At 55.2% G+C, this 23,314-nt stretch overlaps 1 protein-coding gene across 5 annotated transcripts in view; it reads right to left on the reverse strand.

The window, feature by feature from the left end:
- ABHD2 (abhydrolase domain containing 2, acylglycerol lipase) overlaps positions 1-23,314 on the reverse strand; it is a 60,926-nt gene that overhangs the window by 25,291 nt on the left and 12,321 nt on the right. For 2 of the 5 annotated variants that reach the window (XM_045824740.1, XM_045824741.1), the window contains 2 exons: positions 20,829-20,929; positions 18,093-18,292 (listed from right to left, as the gene is read on the reverse strand). In XM_045824740.1, coding sequence (XP_045680696.1) covers positions 18,093-18,286 — 194 coding nt within the window. In that variant the 5' untranslated portion in view covers positions 18,287-18,292; positions 20,829-20,929. Of the gene's footprint in view, positions 1-18,092; positions 18,293-20,828; positions 20,930-21,231; positions 21,252-21,617; positions 21,764-21,889; positions 21,912-23,314 lie in introns of those variants that run through there. The other 3 variants (XM_045824743.1, XM_045824742.1, XM_045824744.1) reach the window with 3 other exon arrangements.

The following is a 23,314-nucleotide window of genomic DNA, read 5'->3' on the forward strand; positions in this document are numbered from 1 at the left end:
GAACTATAGCAGCGGCCTGATCTCTAAAAATCGTGGGATTTCTAACTGGAAACATACAGAACATAATTATTCTACCTTGGGGAAAGCTGACACCTGCACGACTTCGACGGGCCCCACTGGAGAGCGTGGAGCGTCTCTCCGTCGCTGGGGTATTTATGTCCCACAGTAAAACTTCACAGCTCACTACACGTTTCAATGCCCGGTTCTAATTACACTAATCCACATGCACTTCTACACGTATTTTTTAAAGCTGTTCTTAGGATCAGCATCTGGGCACGTTTAGTCCTAACTCCCCAAAGGCCGAGGTGATGTTGTCCAGTTTGCTAACCGCACGGGGGTTTGCCCAGTGCTGTGCTGTGGCCGGTGGCCAGTAAGTGCTCGTCACTGAGAAAACGGCAAGACCACAACACAACACAGAGGCCAGTCTGTCCTCATCCTCTGAGCCTATTTATGGCCAACATCTGGCTACACTAACAGAACTGCCCCTGGAAAGACCGCAGGGGTAACTCTGGGCCCCTCCCACCCCACCGCTCCATACACACATGAGCAAGGACAGACGGTTGCTGTGACCCATGCTCATCATCTTTGCCCTAAATCTCTGGGCGACCATTTTTCCCTACGGGACCCAGGTCCCTTGGTTGTGGATCAAACCATTTTAAAGCTGCTGAAGCCAGACTTAGCTGCCATTCCCTGGTTCTCCCAAGTACCCCTCTACCAAGTCGGCACCGGCCGGCGCACAGTAGGACGTGTGCAGGGGCTCAGCCTGAGACAGAGCGCTCTCACTCCTGGGAAGCCCTTCCCTGCAAACCACATGCCTGCAGCCGGTCCTCCTTGGCGTTTCCGGTTTGTTTCCGAGGGGACAACAAACTCTGACTATCGGACTGTGACTCACTGGAGAAGGGGCTGATCAGAGGGATGCAGAGGTGGGTTTTGAGTTGCATGTTCTCAGTGATTAGCGATACAGAACACCCTTACTGGGCCATTTTCTTCCACTGTCTCTGCTGCCATCTCTATCTCTAATATTAATCACTTTTTTAATTGATTAGTTGATACATATGATCATTCTCTTGTTTGTTTCCCAATGGCTGTTAGTGGCAGAATTGAATCTGAGTAAAACTGGCAATGGTTAGAAGCGCACGTGGCAGGGTTTAGCACTGTCTGAAAACTAATAGAATCTAGTTTTCACAAAAGCACTTAGATTTGCAAAATTTAACCCAGAGAATTGCACCTAGTGGCAATAATGGCCACAACAGAACTTGCTACGGCATAAGCTGTGGTCAGTAATATAGAATACAGACAAAAAACTGATTCCTAGCTTTGTAGTAAAATCTAAAGGGGAAAAAACTGGATAAAAAATGTTAAGTATTGTATTAAAGACTAATCGTGGAATCAAAAACTGGCTCAGCAGAATCTGTTCCAGAAAACATGTCCCCACAGAAGCCTCTTTAGTGTGTGCACGCCCCCAAGGAGTGGGTAACAGGCGGGAAAGAACGGGACGGGCAGGGTGGGGGGGGAGGGCGGGAGACGCGTTGGCATGACGGGGCGCATCACAGACTGCAAGTCTGTGTCCCCCCATCTTCACGCGCTGATGCTGCAGCCCCCGATGGGATGGGATTTGGAAGTGCACCCTTTGGGAGGTAATTAGGGCCGGGTGAACTCACAAGGGCAGAGCCCTGTGGTGGGGTTGGTGCCTTTCTAAGAAGAGGAAGAGAGACCGGAGCTCACTCTCCCCACCACGTGAGGACAAAGCAAGCCAGGAAGAGAGCCCTCAACAGGAACCCAATCTGCTGGCACCTTGACCTTGAACTTTCCAGGCTCCAGTGCAAGCCCCCAGCCTGTGGCGTCCTGTGACAGTAGCCCGCAGGAGCCGAAGGTCCTCTGAGAGGGGGGACGCTTCTGAGCCCCAGTCCCTGCATCGAGGACGGGGCTAGTCATGTCACGTCTGTCCTCTGGTCCCCCAACGGCTCTGAGCAGTGGCCTTGCCCACACTTTACAGACGAGAAAAACAGTGTGGACTCGCCTGGTGTCACAAGGTCCAGACTCAAGGTCCGGTCTCTGAGTCCCATGCAGAACTCTTCTTTCTGTGTCACACTCAAGGCTGCCATCGGTGCCCTCAACTGGAAGTTAATCTTGTTCCTGGTTCCCCTCACCTCGTCCCGTCTACCTCGTCCTGTCTGATCAACTGTCGGCACATTATATCAAACCTGCTTCTCCAGACCCACCGCTGGGTTCGCTGGGGCTTCTCTTTGGCATCATTCACAAACAATACACACACACACACACACACACACACACACACACAGCATCTCTTTGATTTTACATGATTTTGCACAACTGTAACCAACTTCTTGATGGGACTGCAGTTTTTCTGCAGATGACCCTTTTGAGAGTAATTAATGAGAAAACTCACATTTGAGTATTCCTATGATGAGGCCGGAACACTAATAAAATCATACTGAATGTCCCCCTAAAGATGACGAGGCCTGGGAGAGAGACGACAGCGACAGCGAGAGGATGGAGCTGCTCTGGGAAAGGTGAGAGGTGTGTGACTTGGGGGGCTTGCACTGTACCCCACCTTCGTGAGTGAGAGTAAACCAATCAGGATGAGCGCCAGCAGAGGCGGGGTGGGGGGGGTGGCACACTGGGAACAGAGCTCATGGAAGCGTCAGAAGTCAGACGCCTGAGCTGCAGGCCTGCGTGTGTGCATGTGTGTACATGTGTGTGCATGTGTGAGCATGTGCAAGCTCGTGTGCACACAGGGGAGCTGAGAATGCAGAGATGGGGAAAATCCTTTAGAGTCCAGGGCAACGTTTTGCAGATGCTCATCCTGGGTCCTGACCTGCCAGAGGCTCCCCTCCACAAGCCTGGGGCCCAGGACTCCTTCCTGCTGCTCCCACCACAGACCCCACGCAGCCTGACGGACCTGGAGCCAGGAGGGCAGGCGCAGGCCTCCTCGTGAGACCGGCACCCTGGACTCCCCCTTCCCCGCTAGGACATAGCCCCTTGCAAGCCCCTCCTTTTCAGAAGGCCGGATGTGGCGTGCACGTGGAGTGGACTCTGCACCGCATCACCCCAGTCCTGCTGGGGCAAGGCTGAGCCTGGGAAACGGCCACATCATTAACCTCGGAAACAAACACCCTGGACCTTTTATCTCAAATGACAAGTGGCGCATTCAGCTTCCCAAACACTCATTAACAGGCTCATCAGAAATAGGCTGTGAACACAGCATTTCCCCACTGCAGGCAAATACTTCTTCGCAGCTGTCACACATTACGTTTCACTGTCGTTGCTAGATGTTCTATTCCTGAACTGCAGGCTTTTTATGCACAGGAAAATTCCAGTGCAGAGACTGTTTTGTTTTTGCCTGAAATGACTACAAGTGGCCGCATGGCAGAGACAGAAAACATCTCTTCCGGTGACTGGCGTCTAAACACCGGACAGAGGCTACGAGGGCAAGCTGGCGCCTCTGCGGCCCACCGTGTGAGCTACGGAACCCAACTGTTAGAGAGCACAGCACACGGCTGAGTGACAACAAGACCACTTAAAATAACCCATGCTTTTTTGCTCTAAGGAAAGATAAACTCCATCACAAAGTTCAGAGGAAACCGGCTGAAATGCCTCAGAATTACATCACATCTTAAATGCGTCTGGTCCCACCGTGTTCCCGTCCCAGACACAGCGTGCAGGCTCCTCATACACTGACGGAAGCACAGCCCCCTCTGCCCACGTGTGTCTCAACCCGGGTCGCACATGATGCTTTACGTGGGCCTGGAGTTCGTGACGAGGCTCCAGGGTTCCACCCAACAAATGCCATTCACTGAAGTAGTCCTGAGAGCCAGTCGGACACTGGTGACCTAACTGGGAGCAGGCATCGCAGCTCCTGGAGCCCCACGGCCCAGGTGCTCGGGCCAGAGGCCCCTCACTCCACCTGCCGGCCGGACTGCCCGCAGAAGGCCCTGCTGCTGGCCTCCCCTTTCCTGCGGTGAAGTTATGGATTTGGAAAAACCATCAGTGCTAACAAAACAGGACATACAAACGGGGACCAAAAAAAAAAAAAAGGGATTATCTTCTGGAGGGCAAGCCCCTTGTGGTACATACAGCCTCCCCCCACTAGGTGAGTGTCCTAGGAACCCGTCTGGACCAGTGCACCAGCTGGTGTGGTTGTGAGAGGCTGTGCTCGGCTTCAGTGAAGTTTTTCTGCAGACTCTTTTAACGGGTCTGCCCGTTTCATGTCGGTGATTTACAAGCACACCTGCCCACACTGCGCTGAGTGCTCAGCAGTTTTTGACTAAAAAAATGGCACGACCCCCATGCCCCGCCTTCTCTGTTCACCCGATCTTGCCCCGAGCGGTATTTTTTGTTTTGCAGGATGAAAAGAGTCCTCAAAGGGACACATTTTGTTGATGTAGAGAAGGTAAAACAAAAAATGACAGAAGCACTAAAAAGCATCAAAATCGACAAGTTCAAAAACTGTTCTGAGCAGTGAGAAAAACGTCTCGATAGTTGTATGGCATCAAATGGAGAGTACGTTGAAGGTGACTGAAGTCTAAACATGGAAGAATACACAGTATTTATAAGTAGTTTTTTTCGGTCGCCCATTGTACGCCGATGCACAGCACGCAGAACACCTTCGATGTGTCCCTGTGTCCCCCACCCCACTCACTCCCCCAAGTCTGGGGAACACGCACGCACACGTCAGCGGTCTGCCCTTCGGCAAGCCCAGCACTACCTCCAGAACCCCGCTGGGCTGGGGGGGAGGGGCTGGGCTGGGGGGGAGGGACGACGAGCGCGGGAAACGCACATCCTATCTGCTGCTGTTCCGGGGGCGGGGAAGCGCGAACATCCAGCGGGGAGTTCCCGCGTTGTCTACATGGAGTGCCCTTTGCGGACACTCTAATCAGGAGATGACTGTGAAGGTTAAGACGCTGGCATTCACCGTGAGCACATATCTGGCCTTTCTTTGATGTGCAGAAGAGAATTCACAAAATGGCAAGCAATGAAGTCAGAGAAAAGATGGGTTCTTAACATACGTCATTAAAAACATTCATCTTGCCCTGGCTGGCGTAGCTCAGTGGATTGAATGTGGGCTGCGAACCAAAGTGTCGCAGGTTCGATTCCCAGTCAGGGCACATGCCTGGGTTGCAGGCCACGGCCCCCAGCAACTGCACATTGATGTCTGTTTGTCTGTCTCTGTCTCTCTCTCTCTCCCTCCCTCCCCTCTCTAAAAAAATAAATAAAATCTTAAAAACAAAAAAAAACCACAAAACAAAACAACAATAAAAAAGTTCATCTTTTGCTAGTCCGTATGTGCACAGAGAGATCCTTGCTAATAACCCACAGCCAAACCCCGAGTCCTCCCTTGTCCCCAGGCAGCGCGCCCCTAGGAGAAGGAGACAAGAAAAACATTTTACACCGCCCTTCAGGGCCTAGGAGACCGGGAGAAATGAACTTGCGCTGGGAAACTCAGCATCTGTGAATCTAACTGGTATACAGTCAATACAGTAACAGGATGTTTACGTCTGGATTTAAACAAGCACTGTGAAGTTCACGTGGAAAAAATGAAGCAGCCATGACAGCCCAAAAGGTGGTGAGAATGACAGTCGTGAAGGGGGGATTAGCACCACCCCACTGTCCACAGTGAAGCCTACGTAAAGAGCTACAAATAAGCGAACAGTGTCTACATTCAGGGTTATGGACAGGCCAGGAGAGGCTGAAATATGCACACATACCTCCTGAAATTCAGCACGAGTGCAAGATGGCGTGCCAGCAAACGGGGTAATGATGGACTGTCCAACAAATGGCGTGGGGCAAGGGGTGACATCTAGGAAAATATTAAATTGGAGCCACACTTCCCACCAGGATAAATTCCAGTGGGATCAAACAAAACATTTCAGAATAGAAAATGCAACCATACATGTGCTAGGAGAAAGTTTAGATTTTTTAAAAAATAATCCTACAAAGAAGACCTTCCTAAGGAAAACAGAAATCCCAGAAGCCATAAAAGAAAGGATCGACAGATTTGACTATGCAAACGTTTTTAAAAATTCTGCAGAGCAAACACCACCGGGGGCAAAGCCGAGAGACAACGGACAAACGGCGAACAAACATTTGCAACTCCCAGCACAGAGGGCTGACTGCCCAGCACACAAAGGGCTCTTCTCTCAGATGACGAGGAAAAGGACCAACGGCCGTCCGGAAAATGGGCAGGGGCCACCACAAAGGAAAGGAAAATGGTTCTTAAATGTGAAAGAGAGGCCCAGTACCTTTCCTCAGAGACATACACACAGTGAGGAAAACAGTTCTACCCCCTACCAGATAGGCAGATATCACAGAGTAGGACAGCCCCTACTGCTGGCCAGGTTTCGGGGAAACAGACACTCATGTGGGGGGGGGTGGGGACAGCCGAGGGCACTGGGCAACAAAATTTCCCACACATACAACCTCCGATGCTGGCTCCACTTCTGGCGGCTCCTGCACTGACACAGGTGCATAGCATGCAAACACCCAGTTACCTGTTGCAGCACTGGGAAGCGAAAGATTAGAAATAAACCATACCTCCATCTAGGAAACTGGTTAAACAGATGACAGCCCATTGCATAACACTAAGCAGGCGAGACTTAAGAGGAAGAAGCTCTTCCTATGATCTTACTGGAGAGTCAGTGCTCTTCCACGGAGAAACTCGAGGTGCAGGAGAGCACACGGCACATGCACTACTAGTTGTGCAATAAAAGGAGAAGCGTGTGTGCCTGTGTGTGAGCAACTGCTGTTTCTGCAATCAAGAAACTGGAAACAGTAGCTGAAGGGAGCTGGGTGGTGGCTGGGGAAGTCTTCTAATGTAAATGTATGACCTGTTTTTGAGAAATAAATATAAGCTCTAGAGTGAAGGATGCTTATGACATGCATAGCTATTATACATTTACTCTGGTAACACAGGAGCCTTTTGACAGCAAGGCTGACGCTGAAGGAAAAAACAAGGTCACAGATTCTACTATGACCTCGATTGAGAGAGCTGCGGGGGGAAAATACAATAAAAAAATCATTAAAGCCCTGGTTGGTGTGGCTCAGTGGACTGAGGGTCGCCGGTTCGACTCCCAGTCAGGGCACATGCCTGGGTTGTGGGCCAGGTCCCCACTGGGGGGCACGTCAGAGGCAACCACACATGGATGTTTCTCTCCCTCTCTTTCTCCCTCCCCTGCCCTCTGTCTATAAACAAACAAACAAACAAACAAACAAATCTATTTTTTAAAATGTTAAAAAGTGTAAAAATAGAGAAAAAGATAAAAGAGAGAACTACGGGGAAATGCAGCCACTACTGCTTGAGCCACGAACAGAAATGTAAGCGGAAGCAAGCGCTACAGCTGCCCGGAGCTCCCCTGGCTCCAAAGGCTGAGGGAGGCTGCTGTGGGTGGGTGGGGCTCAGCCCCACCCAGACGGCAATCCTCTCCCGTGGCTTCTCCCGTGGCGTGACAAGGCAGGAAAGTATTTCCTCAAACAGTCCCCAACCCTGCCCTTGTGAAACCCCCAGCAGCTGCGGTCCCACATCCTCATTCCTGTCCACACACCAGGAGGGCATCACGACACCACAGCGACAAGCAGGCTCTAGCAAGTCCTGCTAAAGCAAAGTCCATCTCTCTTTACATGCAGAAGACAAATGCGCAGGACGGTGGCTGGTGTCAGCACTTACACTCACTACTAGCAATAAAGTATTTGCGACTTTCCAAGCTATGAAGGACGAGGTGTTTTACATTCAGTCTTCCTTCACGTCAGGTCAGTTTGAACCAGCCAGATGAAACTTTATTATTTATACAATAAAGTTATTTTGCAGTTTATCATGGGATATAGACTAATAAATAATTCCAATGCAAATGAATGTAAACTGCATTATGGAAGTCCCAGACACTAGCTATTTTGGGGGGTAATTAGTTACCGTAGCGTAAACTATGCTATCTTGACTAACACTGTATCAATTTTATATTGATACAACTGCCCTAATTTCCTCTGAGTACCAAACAATGTTTCATTTTTAAAAGTTTCTTTGTTACCAAGGCAGTGCACATGATTTTGTGTTTGTTACTAGTATTTCCTCTTGTGGAAATTCCCTAGTCATATCCTTTACCCACTCATCCACTGAGGTCTTACTGATGTTCAAATGCATGAACTTGGGGTACACTGTATGACCTGTTTCATGTATACAACTATCTAGCTAGTATTAACATCGATATAAAAATAGCTGTAATAATAGCAGCTATGCTTATTAAAGTCTTACACGTGCCAAGCATCCTGTAAGTCATTTCATGTGCTGTCTTTTTATCCTCATCCTGAACCTATGAGATTAGCACTCTTATTTTACAAGTGAGGAAGCAGACGCAGCAAGGCACAGTCACCCGGCCAGCAGGGGGCAGAGGTGGCATCTGAGCCCAGGTGGGCCTCGGCTCCCCCCTCCCTGGCTCCCCCCTCCCTGTCCGCAGGGCCTCTGCCCTCACCTTCTCACTCCGGGGGAAACCTTCCCGCAATTTGGCTTTCTCCTCTGGTTTCCTATTTTTTTCTCCTTCCTTTCTCAGCTTTTGTTTCCTCACCTGTTTCTCTGGTTTCTCTCAGCTGACTTCCTTTTTCACCCTACTACTGAAAATCCCGCCGCAAAAACCCCCAGTCCTTTCTGGCCCAGCTCAAAGGCCTCTCTTTTGTCAGTCCTCCTCCCTCTGGACTTTCTGTGGTGTCTCGCCCCCTCTTCTTCAAGGCACTGCTTCTCTGCCCTCCATGACATGCGAGGCTCCTGGTCTTCCTCCTAACCTCCCTACCACCTACCTCTGGCCGACTGGCTGCCTCCCCGCGCCCCGCCCCCCGCCACCCCCGCCCCGGCCATCAGCCTCTCCCATCAGGCTTCTCTCCCCTGCTGCCTTCCTCCCCCTGCCCTTCTGCCCATCAGGAATCGAGGAATCGGCACAGTCTGGCCTAAGCTCACACCTAAGTTCTAGTTTGTACCTGCCCGTGTACCCAACCCACAGAGCGCCCTAAACCACACAACTTTCCGAGAAAGCAGCTTCCCCATCTGACCTCTTGCTGTCTCTCAATGACTCGTTCTTCTCTCAACTCCCAGTAACCTCTGCGCTATCTGTGATTCAGCCCTTTCCTCCAAAGCCCAAGGCCATTCCATTATCCACCAACACCTACCGATGCGACCTTGAAAGGCCTCTGGAGCGAGAGCCGTTCTTCCCTTTCCACCCCCCACATGCTCTGGGGATCAAGCCCAAACTCTTCCTTTCAGGGAATTTGCAACTCCCTATAATGACCTCCTGGTTCCCCGCTAAAGACCTGGGGCTCCCCCTGAGATCAGACAGCTCTTGTCGCACCACATCATGGCACGGGGAGCTGGCCGGGAGGCAGCTGTGGAAACCAGGCCAGAGATGGCGCCAGGGTTCATTTGCAAACAAAGCCCAGGGCACAGTGAGCAAAGGGCAGAGAGAGCGGCAGGCGCAAAGCTCACGCAAAGAACAGCACACAGATGTTTGGGGACTGTGAGAGAGACGGTCCAAGTCTAGTCACACGAAGGTCCCGGGAACCAGGGGACACGAGCAGAGTGGCTATGGGGTCAGGGCAAAGCAGCAACAGTGAGGAAACGTGCCCAACCAGGGAGGCCTCCGTCACCTGGTCACCCAGGTGGGCTGGCCGAAGGCCCACAGCAGAAAGCAGCACACTGCGGGCGAACAGAGCTGGCCGGCAGAGCAGAGCCAGTTTCTCCCAGGAGCGCTTGCTGAGCTGACGGCTTTCCCTGGCCCACACTCACAGTGACCTCTGCGCCTGCCCACTGCCTTTCAGGGTCACGCAAGCCCTCACATGCAGGCCGCCACAGCACCGGCTCCCTTTCTGCAAGCTCCTTTATCACTTGTCTTAAGTGGTCATTCTGACACTTAACCACGTTCGCAGGCCTGACTTGGTGGGCAGCAGCGGCCATCAAGCTCTTGTGATCCGGCTGAAAAGGCCAGTTCGGGGTCTCGCCAGCAGAGTTTGGTGCCACGTGTCGCCGGAAGGTCAGGTGGGCTGTGGCGAGGGCATCAGTCCCTAGTGGAACAATGGAAACCTACACAACCTGCTGCTTTGCAGGCCACAGGCGGTTCCGGGTGAACCGCTGACCTGCCAGCAGGGTGTCCCACATGCTCCGGATTACAGACTCTCAATGGCCGCCTCAGATGGCAGCTCGTCTGGCCTGACGCCACGTGCCCACGCTGACCTGGAGGCCCGGCTCTGTGATTAGGAGCTGACACAGGGAGGGGACTTGGGGCGGTTCCCGAGCTGCCAGCGGGCTGACTCATTTCCAGGGCTCAGGGTGTCAGGGTGTCAGGGCGTGGTAGGCGGCCACCGGGCGCCGACGAAGAGCTCTGAGGGGCATGTGGCCCTGGGGAGAGGGCTCTGCTAGGCCCAGCAGACAGTGGGGTGGGCTGGCACCTCACCCGGGCATGGGAAAATCCACGCAGCAAGGGCTACAGCTCCCTGCGCCAGTGACAGCTTCCCTTCCTAGAATTTCGCAGAGGGGGCAGATTTCCTCACAAACCCGGGGAAGTGCTTTCCCCAGCCCCGTCCCACTGGCTTGGAAGGTGCCCTGCTGACTGTGGAAGACGACTGTGCTTCCAAAGCCCACCACGTCCCGCACGGCCGCTTCCAGCGAGGATGCGGGGTAGACCACAGTCGGCCGTCAACCCTCCATGGCACGGGACGGATGTGGCGCTGACCGCTGAGAAACCAGGCTCGGCCACCCTCCAGGACATGCTTGCAAAGTCAGCTTGCCGTCTCGCTCACGCCTTACGGCAAAGCACACACCGACGTACGGCACAAAGCGGGCCACGTGCCAGGGAGCAGGCGGAGGGAGAGGGACCGTCTGAGATCAGGACTGGGAACCACTGAACTGGCGGGACCGTGGAGCGTGCGAAGCCGACAAAAACTGCTACGCTTGGACACTTTAGACTTTTCTAGACACCGTGGCCCGCTCCCTGCTTCTGGACGCAGGGCCAATTTTCAGTCAACTACGCACTGGCGAGGCCCACAGAAGTGGGTCTGCTCCCAGGGAGGCCCTGGAGAGCACACTGGGTTTCAGCGAAATTACAAGTAAAGTTCAGGAGGGCTGGTGGGCCGCGAGGGCCCCCGGAGCCCGGGCCGGGCAAGCCTGGGCGGGAAGGCGACTCAGCAACGGGGGAAGCCTCTTGCCCGTCCCCGTGTGCCGGGTGTGACGCCGTGTGATGGAGTCAGTTGTAGCACACGCTTCTTTTGCTTTTCTTTTTCGTAGACACAGTAAACCCTGACGAAAAAACTCAGTCACGGTGAATAGGGCTGCAGGATGGTCGTCAGTGTTTGGAAACTGCGGTCGATGGCTCTAAGCAGGACATGGCACATGGGTGATGAACCTGCTTCCATCTCAACGAAACCAAGGACTCTCGAGCATCTGGGGTTCTGAGTGTTTCGGGCTCTTCAACAGTTCCTGCCCGAGGGCGCGGGGTCTCTCAGGAGAAGGGACGACCTGCACAGGGTTACAGGAGGGGGCGGACATCCCCACAGACCCGGCCTGGTCACCTCGATTCCATCCCGGAGGCCTCGGAGACGGCGGCACTCCCCTGCCTGGCTTGGACGGCCTCTGGGTGGGCCAGCTGCCAGAGCGGAGACAGTGCGGACGGGCAGCACCCGAGAGTCAAACCGAACCTCCACAGCCCCCGCCCGCCACGCACGGCCACTCGGCACGGCCACTCGGCAGAACCTCGCCGTCTGACGGCAGAGGGCGGCGAGCAACAGAGCAGGTGCCGAGCCACCCCTGGTTGTCTGGGGTCGCCTCGGCTCAGCACCGGAAACCCCACGTGCTGGGGAGCCTGTCGGGCCTGGGAAAGCCGGGCCCTTGGGCCCTCGGCCAGTCTGGTTACAGAGGACGGCGAGTAGCTTGGATTTAGTAACGCAACCTCTTCCCCTTGGCAGTTTGGGTTTGGGCGACCTCATCGGACATATGAGCTACTGGAAGATGAAGTCAGATGGAAAGGTGACCTCACTGATGCTGACCACCGGTCTTCGGTCTCGGTAACGACGATCTTTGAGCCTTTCGTCTTTCGAGAGCTCTCTCACAATGAAGTTTCCAGGTAAATGCGCTCTGCGGGTCTGGTGCATCCCAACACCTACCTGCACCAAAGCGCCACAGACCCACTCACCAGCTTGTAATCACAAGCGTCTAAGGAAATATTTGCACGTTCTTAAAATGGGTAAAATCAGGTCAATGGTATTAAGACTCTTGGCAATTACAAGTTTATCCTATTGAAAAGGACAAAGCTATAGTGTTCAGCCAAGGAGGAAAAAAAATCTAAATCTGATCTGGAATGTCTCCGGGAACAAGAGGGAATTAAGAGGAATTTAAGCCCAAGATAATGAAATCCTTTTCAGCTTTACCTCACCATAACTGAGCTGTGCTGACTCCAAAGTTCCCAACTAGGCAGGGCCTAGGGGTGGCGGTCTGAACCAAAGGGAGTGTGTGAAGCTGTGTTTGCACGATGTTGTATTAAAGACTGAGAAAACGGCAACTGTCCCCACCCAAGCCCTCAGCTTCGCTTCCCCGAGGGCACGGCCACTGCAACAGGGGGCAAGGAAGGGAGGTGGGGAGGTGGGGGGCTGGGGGGCAAGAGGGTGGGGAGCGGGCCACAGGGCACGCACACAGAGGCCCACACTCCCCAGGACTGGAACAAAACGCCATACACGGCAGCGTCAGATCTGCGTGAGGGCCTTCCTGCAGAGCACTCCTAATGATCAAACACACCCGTGTCCCTTGTACACGAGGGCAGAAGCAGTGTGTCTTACACATCTGTGACAAACACGGCATCTTCCAGGCCTTCACTGGGGGCAGATAGGAGCAAGGGGAGTCTTTACTGCCAGGAAGCGAACACGCACGACAGTGACGGAGAAGGAGTGGGAACTGTTTGAGAGGAAAACCCGAAGTCGGTCTGCTCGCTCTGCCGCACCCGAAATCGCCAGGAAGCACAGTTGTGCAGAGACCAGTTTAAAAAGTGCCTTTGGAAAATTTCTGCAACGGACAAGTTTTTAAAATGGTCTTCTTTAATACCTCCCCACAAAGGGGTTTCAGAGAAGGGGACCCTCCAAGGCTCACTAACCAAGGCAAGTGGGGGACTCCGGGCAGGAAACTGGCCGCGCGGACCCACAACGGTGGGCACGTTTCAGTCGGCGTCTCGGGTGGGGTCTGCACTCTGGTGAGTGAAGGCAGGAACAGGGAAAGCCAGAGGATGACGCCACCACGACCCAGGGAAAGGTCCTGGGGACCTTTCTGCCCTTCTCCTCTGGGGAGATGTCCGGCGAGGGCACCGGGGCACAGGCAGTCAACTCCTCTCTCTGGCTTGGTGTTGGAATGGGCGCAACCTCATCCCCAGGTTTCAGGCACCTCTCAAACCCACGGCAAACAATGACGCCCAGTTCCCACTGGAACAGGTGGCAGCTGGCTGCCAAAGAAAGCCATTCCATGTCTGTCTCTGGGGAAGAAAGGGCCCTCAAACGTGGGGCAGTGGCTTTGATCGCACCGCTTCCCTTCTTCGGGCCCCCCAGGGGTGCCGAGGTGTCTCAGGGGAACACCACCCCCCTGCTACCTGTCTCTAGGCTGGTGGGTTAGCTAAGCCCCCCCCCACCACGTGCCTCCTAAATGCCTGTGTCTTTAGCCACACCGCCCCCCACACTGGCGAGCCTGCTCATGAGCGAAGAAGCAGAGGCCTGGCTTCCCCCAGGGGATGCGTGAGTGCTACCAGCCGGCTCTCAGAGACGCTGCCCGCCTCGCCCCGCTCCCCGCCTCGCCGCCTCTCTGCTCTGGATGGAAACTTCAGCTGGGCCAAAGGGAAGGGCGGAGGCTGCCAGCTGCTTTTATGAATCTACCTGGCGGCCGTCCTGACTTAATTTAAGACCAATGGAAACCAACCCACTTTTTTTTTTTTTCAGAGACAGGGTAGTGACTTCCCAAAAAACAAAACTCCGTCCGAGCTGAAGGCGCCCCGGCTCCCTGGAATGCCCGGCAGCACTGCTTGCATGGGCCGGGGACGGAGTGCACGTGGCCTTTGCCAAAATGAGGACCTCGCTCACCTCTGTCTGTCTGTGGTAGATGAGACACAGACAGAACGGGGTCACACTTAGGGTCTGGAAGCTCCAGGGGTCCTGAGGCCCTTGATGTGGGTGCAGACACTCTCCTCACCGAGCAGAGGCAGACACAGACCCCCATACGACAGGGCGGGCCGTGCTAAGTGGGCAGAGGAACTACACCCCGGGCAAGGACGTGCGTAGGAGGGAGGAAAGGGGCACATTCTGACTGAGGAGAAGCAGAGGCAAGTTAGGGGAAGTTTCTAAGAACTCATGCTGTTTAAGATCGCTTACAGGATAAGGCACAGTTGGGTGAAGAAAGAGAGGAGGGGACGTGGGGGTAGCCAGGGGCCACCGGCCGGGGGCAGGCACTTCCTGGGCAGAGGGACAGCGCCACAGCCAGGGAGGCCGGCCGGGCGGGCGGGCTGGGGCGGCCCTGCCGTGTGCCTTGGGCGCTGGCCTGCCTGAGGAGGCCGGCCGAGGCGGTGCGGTGACCGGCGAGTGGGTTGGGGGAGGTGACTCGGGACACTCCTATAAGAGCCTGTGGGAACGGTAGTTACCCAGGTGAATACCTATCAAAAGTCCCGAGCTGTACTTAAGATTTGTGTGTTTTACTGTATATAAGTGACAGCTCAAAAAAATGGACACGCATTACATTTTTTATTCAGAAAAAAAATGGAGACTTGTATTGTCACCTGCTGTCTCGTAATTCCGAACTGAGCTTTTAGCCTGCGAGTTTCACTGAAAGCAAACGCTTCTTGAGAACCGGGAAAAAAAAAAAAAAAAGAATCACTAGGTAAATATTGACTTGTTGCTAAGTGAACAAGAAACGTATCACCGCCATCTAAGCAGAGTCTTCCTCAAGACATTAGAAAGGTTCATTTCTAATAATACACGGTCGGGGAAAGGACCTTAAAACAGATTTTAAAAAGGACTTCAGTGCTGAAAGGGAAGAACTCCCTATTCTCCTGACGTCAGGGCTCACCTTTCATCCAGGCTCTCTGTCTCCCGGAACAGCAGGAGGCAGTGTTCCCACCCCTACTGACAGGCTGCCCCGGGGCAAGGGCGAGGGCGAGGCCGGCTGGAAACCACTCGGCTGCACTGGCTGGCCCGGACGGACGGTGGCTGGCCTGGCGAAGGCTGCAGATGGGCTTCCTCTGGGAAAAAAGTCTTCAAAGTCCCAGAAGAAACACTTTCGCCCTGACAGACAAGTTTCCTGACCGCGGGAGGCTGCGACAGAAGTGCGAGCGCGCTGAGGACAGTGGCTTCCCACAGAGGGGGTGCAACAGAGCAGGGCCACGCCGGACCTGGAAGGCTCCTAGGGGCAGGCCGCCTCGCCTCTCGGCAGGGGGGGCCCTCGCAGCCCTGGGCCTCGCCTCCCCCACCTGGGCCTCCCCCACCTGGGCCGTGGGGACAGTCTCTGCCCACCTCCCCGTCCGTGAGACGGGACCTGGTCTGCAGTCAGGAACTGGGTTCGCGTTCCCTCCCCGCTCCTCTCGGTTTCCCCGTCCTTCGAGTTGGAAGGAAAGTGAATCCAGCTTCGGAGTTGTTGAGAGGGAGAAAAGGCCCAATGCCTACGAGGGGTACTTAGCAAACATAAAATGCAGCATTACGGACCCCCGGGGGACGTGAAGACATCTCGGGGAGGCGCTGCCTGGGTGCAGGACACAGGCATCCCTGCAATTAGCACCGAAATAAAAAATGAGAGGCCAGCAAACAGGTGGAGGGAAAGGTGCGTCCTTCTGCCCTTTAAGCCGGGGTCACGTCCAAGCCAGAGAGCCCGGGTGCTGGGGTTCAGCCTCCGAAGCCTCGTTCCAGGCACCCTGACTCCAGGCACCCTGACTCCAGGCACCCTGACTCCAGGCACTCTGGCGGGGCTGCTGCTGCCCGCCGAAGGGCAGAGCTCGGGAGACCATCGTTTCGGGGAGCTCGCCCCTTCGTACCACCTTCAGACCACAGCTACGCAGCTGCACTGACCCCCACGCCGCATGCCTCTGTCACTTGGGTCTCTCCAGGAGGGAGCAAGCGGGTAATGACAGGGGTGGGGGCGTGCGGGGGGCGACAGGGCAGTGAGGTCCGAGGAGACTCTGTGATGCACTCCCTGCCAGCGGAGGGCAGGGCTGCCCCCGCAGAGGCCAGCACCCTAAGCTCAGGGGGAAAGTGTGCCAGGGAAAAAGCAAAGGGAAGCCCTTAAACTTACTGTCTGTAGGTTATTTATTTTTTTAGAAAAACAAGACAAAAAATAAAACAAAACAAAAAACAACCTGCCCTAATCAGCTTTTCCTTTCCCCTTTGAACTAGGAGCACAGAATCAAAGCTACGGAAAGCCACTGCAGGACTTCCTCTAACTGCTCGGGAACCAGTTCAGCGTGGGAACTGGCACTCATCTCGGTGTAAACTTACAGGCTTTTAACACCTTGCTTTCCAAAAGCTCCAAAGCGGAGATGGCTGAGGAGGTGGGTCCCACTGCAGGGCCCCACTCAGCCTGAAGGCAGGGGCAATGTTACTTGCCAGTCCAGATTGGAGAATTATCTACATTCCTTTTTTTTGTTGTCCAATCTTCACTGTACTTTTTCCCATTACCATGTAGTCCCCCTGTGCTTCCCTCCCCCAGAACCTGCAGTTCAGTCGTAATTCCAGATTGGTCCTGGGAGGAGGTTAGCGTGGCTGCCACTTACTCCCCCCCCCCCCCCCGTCCCCAGGACCTCCAACCGCACTGTACACCGTGCATTCGCTCTACCGTAAATACTGAAAACACACGCTGGACAGCTGGAAAAGCACGCAGCTCCTGTGCACCCCCCTCTCCGGGAGGAGACGTTTCCCACGGACACGCCGCTGGGAGAACAACGTGTCCTTGACCGACACCTGGCGTGGAGCCCCTGGGACCGAGACTCCCCAGCAGGGACAGTTCCCAGGTCGCCATGGTGACATTGTACCGTGCATGGCACTCCACGACCCAGTTTCACGTCTCCCCACAGTAACTTCTGGGCCGGAGCACTACCGCTACAACCTGAGGAAACCGCACCCAAACCTACCAACCCCCAAAGCCCACAGCGGCTCCGCATCCTCGGCCAACAGCATGAGAACATGAATCGGTCACAGGAGACGAGCGAGAACCCAAGCCCTGAGGTGTGTCTGTCGCACCGCCCCCAGCAGGGGAGGGGATAGATGGTCGTACCCGCGGGGTGTCGGAAACCCCGCTGAGCGGGGGTCACGACAGCTCCCCGAGCGGCTCCCAGCCGAGAAGGCGCCCCTGGCAGAAGAGAATGAGCTTGAAGGGGCGCGGAGGGAAGCAGCAAGGAGCAGCAAGGAGCAGCAAGGAGGAAGGGAGTCGGACCCGGGAGGACCCGGGAGGCTTCACGCCCGAGGCCCGGCCCCAGCCCTGAAGGAAGGCTCCGTCGCCCTCTGATGACGGCTAACTGCGCGTCCCTCCAACGGCCAGTGTGACATAAAACGCACCTTTCACGAGCACGGTGTCCTTGCTCGGAGGCAGCGCTCGCCCAAGACGCCCACCTGGCCTGGGGCGGGCGCTCGCTCACCTGGAGCGAAGGCATTCTGCTGGAGCGGGCTCTTGGCTCGTGCCGCTCGTTTTCCAGTGAGAGAGGGGGCAAACAGCACCTGGCTCGTACGTCTGTGTGTTTTTGCTTATTGATTATTTTGGGTAGGGATGGTTTTCCTGCCCCAGCAACAGGGTTGGAAACAGAGCCTTTGATCAAGGCCTAGAATGTCCAAGTTTTTTGCATCTACCTAAAAACGGCAAGCGTGTTCTGCGAGGCCCGTGTCCCGAATGACGGCGCCAGGCAACCAAGATCGGACTCTGTCTCCTGCCCTCCGGGATTCAAACGCAGACTTCCGCGGAGACTGGGGCTCGTTTAACGTACAGCACGGTGTCAGTCAGTACAGCGACCTTGACAACACAGCATGAGAAGGTTCTCTGAACACCGCAAAGCCAAACGGCTCGGCAGGCGGGCACACGGCGGGCAGGGTCTACTCACTCTTTGGTCAGGAGAGGACAGGACTTGAGCAGAAAGCGCGAGAGCCCCGAGTCCTGGAAGTAGAGGTCAGGCGGGGCGGTGGGGCTCTTCAGGTTCAAACAGCGGACGATCACGTACAGCACGGCGGCCACCGCGGCCAGCTTCACCCCGTCGAACACGGCCGGCAGCTCGGGCGTCTCCAGCATGGCGTTCATCTTGGCCTGGGGAGCGGAGCACAGGGCTGGCTTCAGAGCTCCGCCAGCAGGGGCGGGGCCCACGCTCTATGAGACAAAGGCAGCGATAACCTGCCCTACCCAGATGTGTCCCCGGGGCCCACCCAGGGAGACTGCCATCAGGGCTTTACAGCCACCGAGGGACTGGCAACAACCCAAATACAAACGGTCCCGGACACTGATAAGCTGGGTAGGGTGCTGTTGCTTTATTTAAATCTAATGAAGGGTAAGGCGGGTGGCAGCTGGGCGAGGCGAGCCGTGTCTCTGCTCCCCACTGCGAAGGAGCTGTGGGCGCGTGGGTGCCCTGCGCGGTGCTCCGCCTACAGCCGTGTCAGCGTGCTGTGATGCCGTCTCGCAGCAGCCTGCTGCTGGCGCCCCCAGTAGCAGAGTGAGAGCTCAAGGCTCCCCAGCATGGGGGACGGCTACGGCCGCCTTCAGCTGAAGGAACGCCCCCTAGGAGCCCACAGACGGGCCTTGCGCTTGCTCTGTGCGCTTGCTTCTGGTGTCCTTCTCACCATCACAGCTCCCGCCGGCTGGCAGGCCCTGTCAGCAAAGGGGCGCACACCGGGCCAGGCCTGTCCCGGCCATCGCCATGCCGGTGTTCCTGCCAGGATTTACCACCTGCGAACAGGACCCTTCGGAGGGCGGGAGAGAGCGTCTGGGCAGCGAGGACGAGCGGGGCCGAGGGCCACCGTGTGATGCTGACAGGCAGCCCGGGGCCTCTCTGCGGGCTGAGCCCACACCAGGTGCAGCAGGTGTCTATGAAGGTCCCTGGGCACAGCCTGGGACACGGACGTGAAGTGGGACGGCCATGGCCCCCAGGTGCGGCTGTACTGACTGCTGGCGCCACCCCTCCACTTTTAGAGCAGGATGAGACAAAGCCACTGGGGCCCGACTCGGCCATCTGGTCCTCAGGGCACGGGTGTCAAGTTCAGACCCAGCCCAGATCCCAGGGACCCCTGCTCCTCGCTCCTCGGGGTTCGGGGAGTGTGGAACGGAGCTCGGCCCACTTCCCCCCAACTAGTCCAAAAACAGGCTAAAAGTGGACCACAGAGCAAGGAACTTGTACGCGCATATCTGGCTTTTCCCACGCTCTCCTAGTATTTTATCTTCTGAGGTAGCTCTACCTCATACACCAGACACACACGCGCGCACCCACACCTCCCAACACATAAAACCAAACAACAACACAACAAAAGCAACAAAAAATCCTTGCTGCTCAGCAGAAAAACAGAACCTCAGCTGTCACCTTAAAAATTAGGGAAACCACAAGCTAACAAAAAAGGAGAAAATGGGAACTCTCACAGCCAAGGTAGCTATGGCAACAGCTTCCCCGGGAATCGCTTCAAGTAGCCTCTGCTAAAAACAGTCAGCCCGAGAACTTGGCGGCCAACAGCGCAGACAGAACAGGCAGGACAAAACACTCTCCCTACAGACAGGACTGGGGCGCGACAAAGAACTCTCTGAGACCCAGGGCGGGGTCACAGGAGACGCAGAAACCCCTGTCTACCGTCCGGGGGGCTTTGGCAAACACGGGACCTAACCACACTGCAGCTGACCTCTGGCCGGGACCCCGACTCAGTGGGGAAGGCGACCAAAGGCCCGCTGCTCCCTAAGTCGCCTTCTGTCACCAGGGCAAGGAAATGATTTTGTAAATTAACTTGACACAATTTCGTATCCAGGTTATACATTCAGCTGCAACCACCTTTGAACTTTTAAGAACTGACAGTTCCCTTAAAACTCAACCCTCTGGGGACATGTTCCCCTAAAGACTAGCTATGTATAAATCACTGAAACAAGGATTCTTAACTTGGGATCTGTGGGTCCCCTAAAGCAGGGGTCCCCAACCCCTGGGCCGTGGACCACTACCGGGCTGCAGAGGAGGTGAGCTTGAATGCAATGCACTTGAATCATCCTGAAACCACCCTCCCATCCAGGTCTATGGAAAAACTGTCTTCTACCAAACCAGTCCCTGGTGCCAAACAGGTCGGGGACCGCTGCTCTAATGGATTCTACAGCCCAGCAACCCCGTGGGAGTTTGTGTAACGCACACTTTTCTGACAGGGAGGGTCTGCAGAGCTAATCGGTCCTCCGAGGGGTCTGCGGCCCAGAACGCCCACAGCACCACATTCAAAGACGCTCCACGGGTTCAACCTGTGGTGCTGGCCGGCCCCTCACAGGAGCCCCACCACCTGGGCCAGTCCAGCCAACGAGAAACACACGTCCACGATGACACCGCTCATACCACGGAACTTTCAGCGTGAGCTCTGGCAGGAGCTCCACATTCTGGTGACGTGGCCCTGGTGATGCGGAGGAACCCGGACGGGTGCTCTTTCTGGCCCCTGCGCCGGGAAGAGAACCCAGGAAAGCAGCAGGCGGCTCCGCCATGTCCCTGTTGGCCTAGAGCAGACTTCCCCAGTAAAAATAAAGTAATAAAGCAGGTCCCCCCTCCCCGCCGCCACTCACTACTGATTAACATGAGGGAGGCAGGAGAAGTCAAGATACGGGCCTGGACAGTACCCACCTGTGTCCTTTGTTCCTGTCTACGGGAAATAGGAACTGTCCTGGAAGTGTTGTGCAGCTGGGCCGGTCAGCTCAGATCTCTCCTTCAGGTTTACCTAAAAGCTGAAAAGATGGGTGACAAGAAGGAAGCAATTTAATGGAAGTACAAGCAGGCTTATGTTCTCTGCATTTCAGGTCTGCAGGGGAAAGATGACTTCTGTAATTAACCTGTGTGCCACGCTGCCGGCCGTCTGCGCAAACCTGCGGGGGACCCTTCATCAGCCCACAGACGAGCAGGCCCCCCCTGGCCTCCAGGACAGGCTGTCTGCGGCCTCAGAACTCTGGCCAAAGCACATGCACCCTGCTTCCACCCTCTATCGCAGAACGGGATCTTCAGGAACGCCCGACAGGTATCTCTGCGTTACCAGCGATAGGGCCTAATGAGGCTTTAGGTCAAGACAGCAGTTGGGTGACTCATTCTTTCTCTCCCCAACACACAGCAGTGACGGAGAAATGAAAGGGCACGGACAGGCTCAAAGCGTGGCGCTGGGAGCAGAACGGGGCCTCGAGGACGGGCGGGGAGCCGCACAGCCTGCCGGCTGGGTCCCAGCCCGGGCGGGCAGCTGGCTGCGGAGAGGTGCCCGGAGCCACAAGTGCTCCTGTGAGGCGGGGAGCCAGCGCGAGCCCGCCGTGCCGAAGGTCCACGGCTCCCAAACCAGCGGAGGCAGCAAACAAGAGAATGTTAACTATCCGTGTGCCAGGCTCTGCTCCCCGTCCTTTGGGTACACTCATGCATTGAACCCTTGCTCACCCTATGAGGTAGCTGCCATCATTATCTGCATTTCACAGGCAAGGAAACCGAGGCAGAGAAAACGTGCATGAGGTGGCAAGGTCACACAGAAAGAAGCCAGGCAGAGAAGCCAGGGTTCACGTCCGGCCCCAGAGACCCTTGTCTTAGCCAACACGCTATGCCATCCGAAAGGGGGAAGAGCAGAGAGGGAGAGGCAGAGGAGCAAGCAAGAAAGAAAACGGGTGGTGGTGCAGGAAAGCCAGAGGAGACGCCAGGGGCTTGCCCTAAATCACCAAGCCTCGCTGTGGTCAGGCCAGGGCCCCAGCCCCGCAGGCTCTGGTTCCACCACCCAACCAACATGATTCTTTACACAGAGAACGAAAGCCAGCTGCAGGGGAGGCCCAACCTTTGTCATAGGCTTGCTCAACTTGAACTTTTCATTATTTCTTTGTATTCTGAACAAATTAGTCCCAGGGGACGAGGCTTTTGTTGAGGTGGAGGCCAAAGAGCAAAGTCTGCAGCCACATCAGGAGCCACTGGGCCTCCCTGGGGCTCCACTGCCAGCTGGGAAACAAAGATGGATCCTAAAGCAGGAGCCCACGGATGGCGTTGCAGTTGGCTGGTATTTAAAAATTTAAATCTATTAGCTACCAAGTTATAAATGCCAGGAGATTTCAGATAAAAATCTGGATTCCTGGTTTCTCTAAAAAAGCAACAACAACAAAAAAAAAGCCAGAACAAATGTCGCTGAACGGCAGCCATGCCCTGCAGACAGAGCATGCTCTATCCGGGAGGCCGCAGGCCCTGCCACGCTCTGCAGTGGTCCTCACCACCACTGACCCCTGGCCTCCTTAACCTCCTAGGCATCTGGATGCTTCCTGCAGGTGTTGGAACGTGCCACTGTGGGAGAATCTGCCTCAGGTCCCTTCCAACCCTGGGTAAGTCAGCACTGACTTAATACTCAAGACACACGCTCTCTGTGTACGTGACTACATGATCAAGTCACAGAACAGGATTGTGGAAAGGCAGGGTCACAAATGATGTGGCACATTTTACTCATTGGTATTTACACTGCTTGTTTACAACTTAACTCATTCCACGAACGGCTTGCGACCGCTACAACAAACATGGCAGATACGCAATACACACATTGGGGGGAAGATTAGGAAATGTGGCAGAGTCTGCTGAGTGCTTCCCCAAACAAAGTCTCTCCTCCTTCCTTGTAATGAAAAGCTGGAACATGTGCCTTGTTGGGGGAAAAAAAAATGAAAAAACAAAAAACCCTCCTCTGCAGATCAGTGGGTCCTGAGTCCATGGGACTAAACTCTGACCGTTCCTCGAGGGGCTGGTCCACCTTCTGGGGAGACTCCTTGAAGGCAGGGCGTTAGCTCTCCTGCCCTCTCCCTGCCCGTATCCCTGGGATGCAGGCAGCACGGCTGCCCCTCCGCAGTCACCCTGGGCCATGCAGTGACTTTGAGGTCACTCCCAGAGCCACAGGACGAGGACAGCAGAGTAGAAAGCCAGAAGCCTGGGGTCCCTGATGATGTCCTGGAGCCACCGTATCGGACCTAGACCGCCTAACCTCAGGGTTTCTTTCACGTGAGAGAAGAAACCCTGGCAGGTTTAAGCCACTGCTATTTCTAGACTCCTTTGGTCTGCAGTTTCTAATGACACAGAAGGAAACACTATATACCTGAATCTTTGTGGATGCTACAATT

Source organism: Phyllostomus hastatus, unplaced genomic scaffold, assembly GCF_019186645.2.
Source record: "Phyllostomus hastatus isolate PE091 unplaced genomic scaffold, TTU_PhHast_1.1 phas_scaffold_555, whole genome shotgun sequence".
NCBI lineage: Eukaryota > Metazoa > Chordata > Mammalia > Chiroptera > Phyllostomidae > Phyllostomus > Phyllostomus hastatus.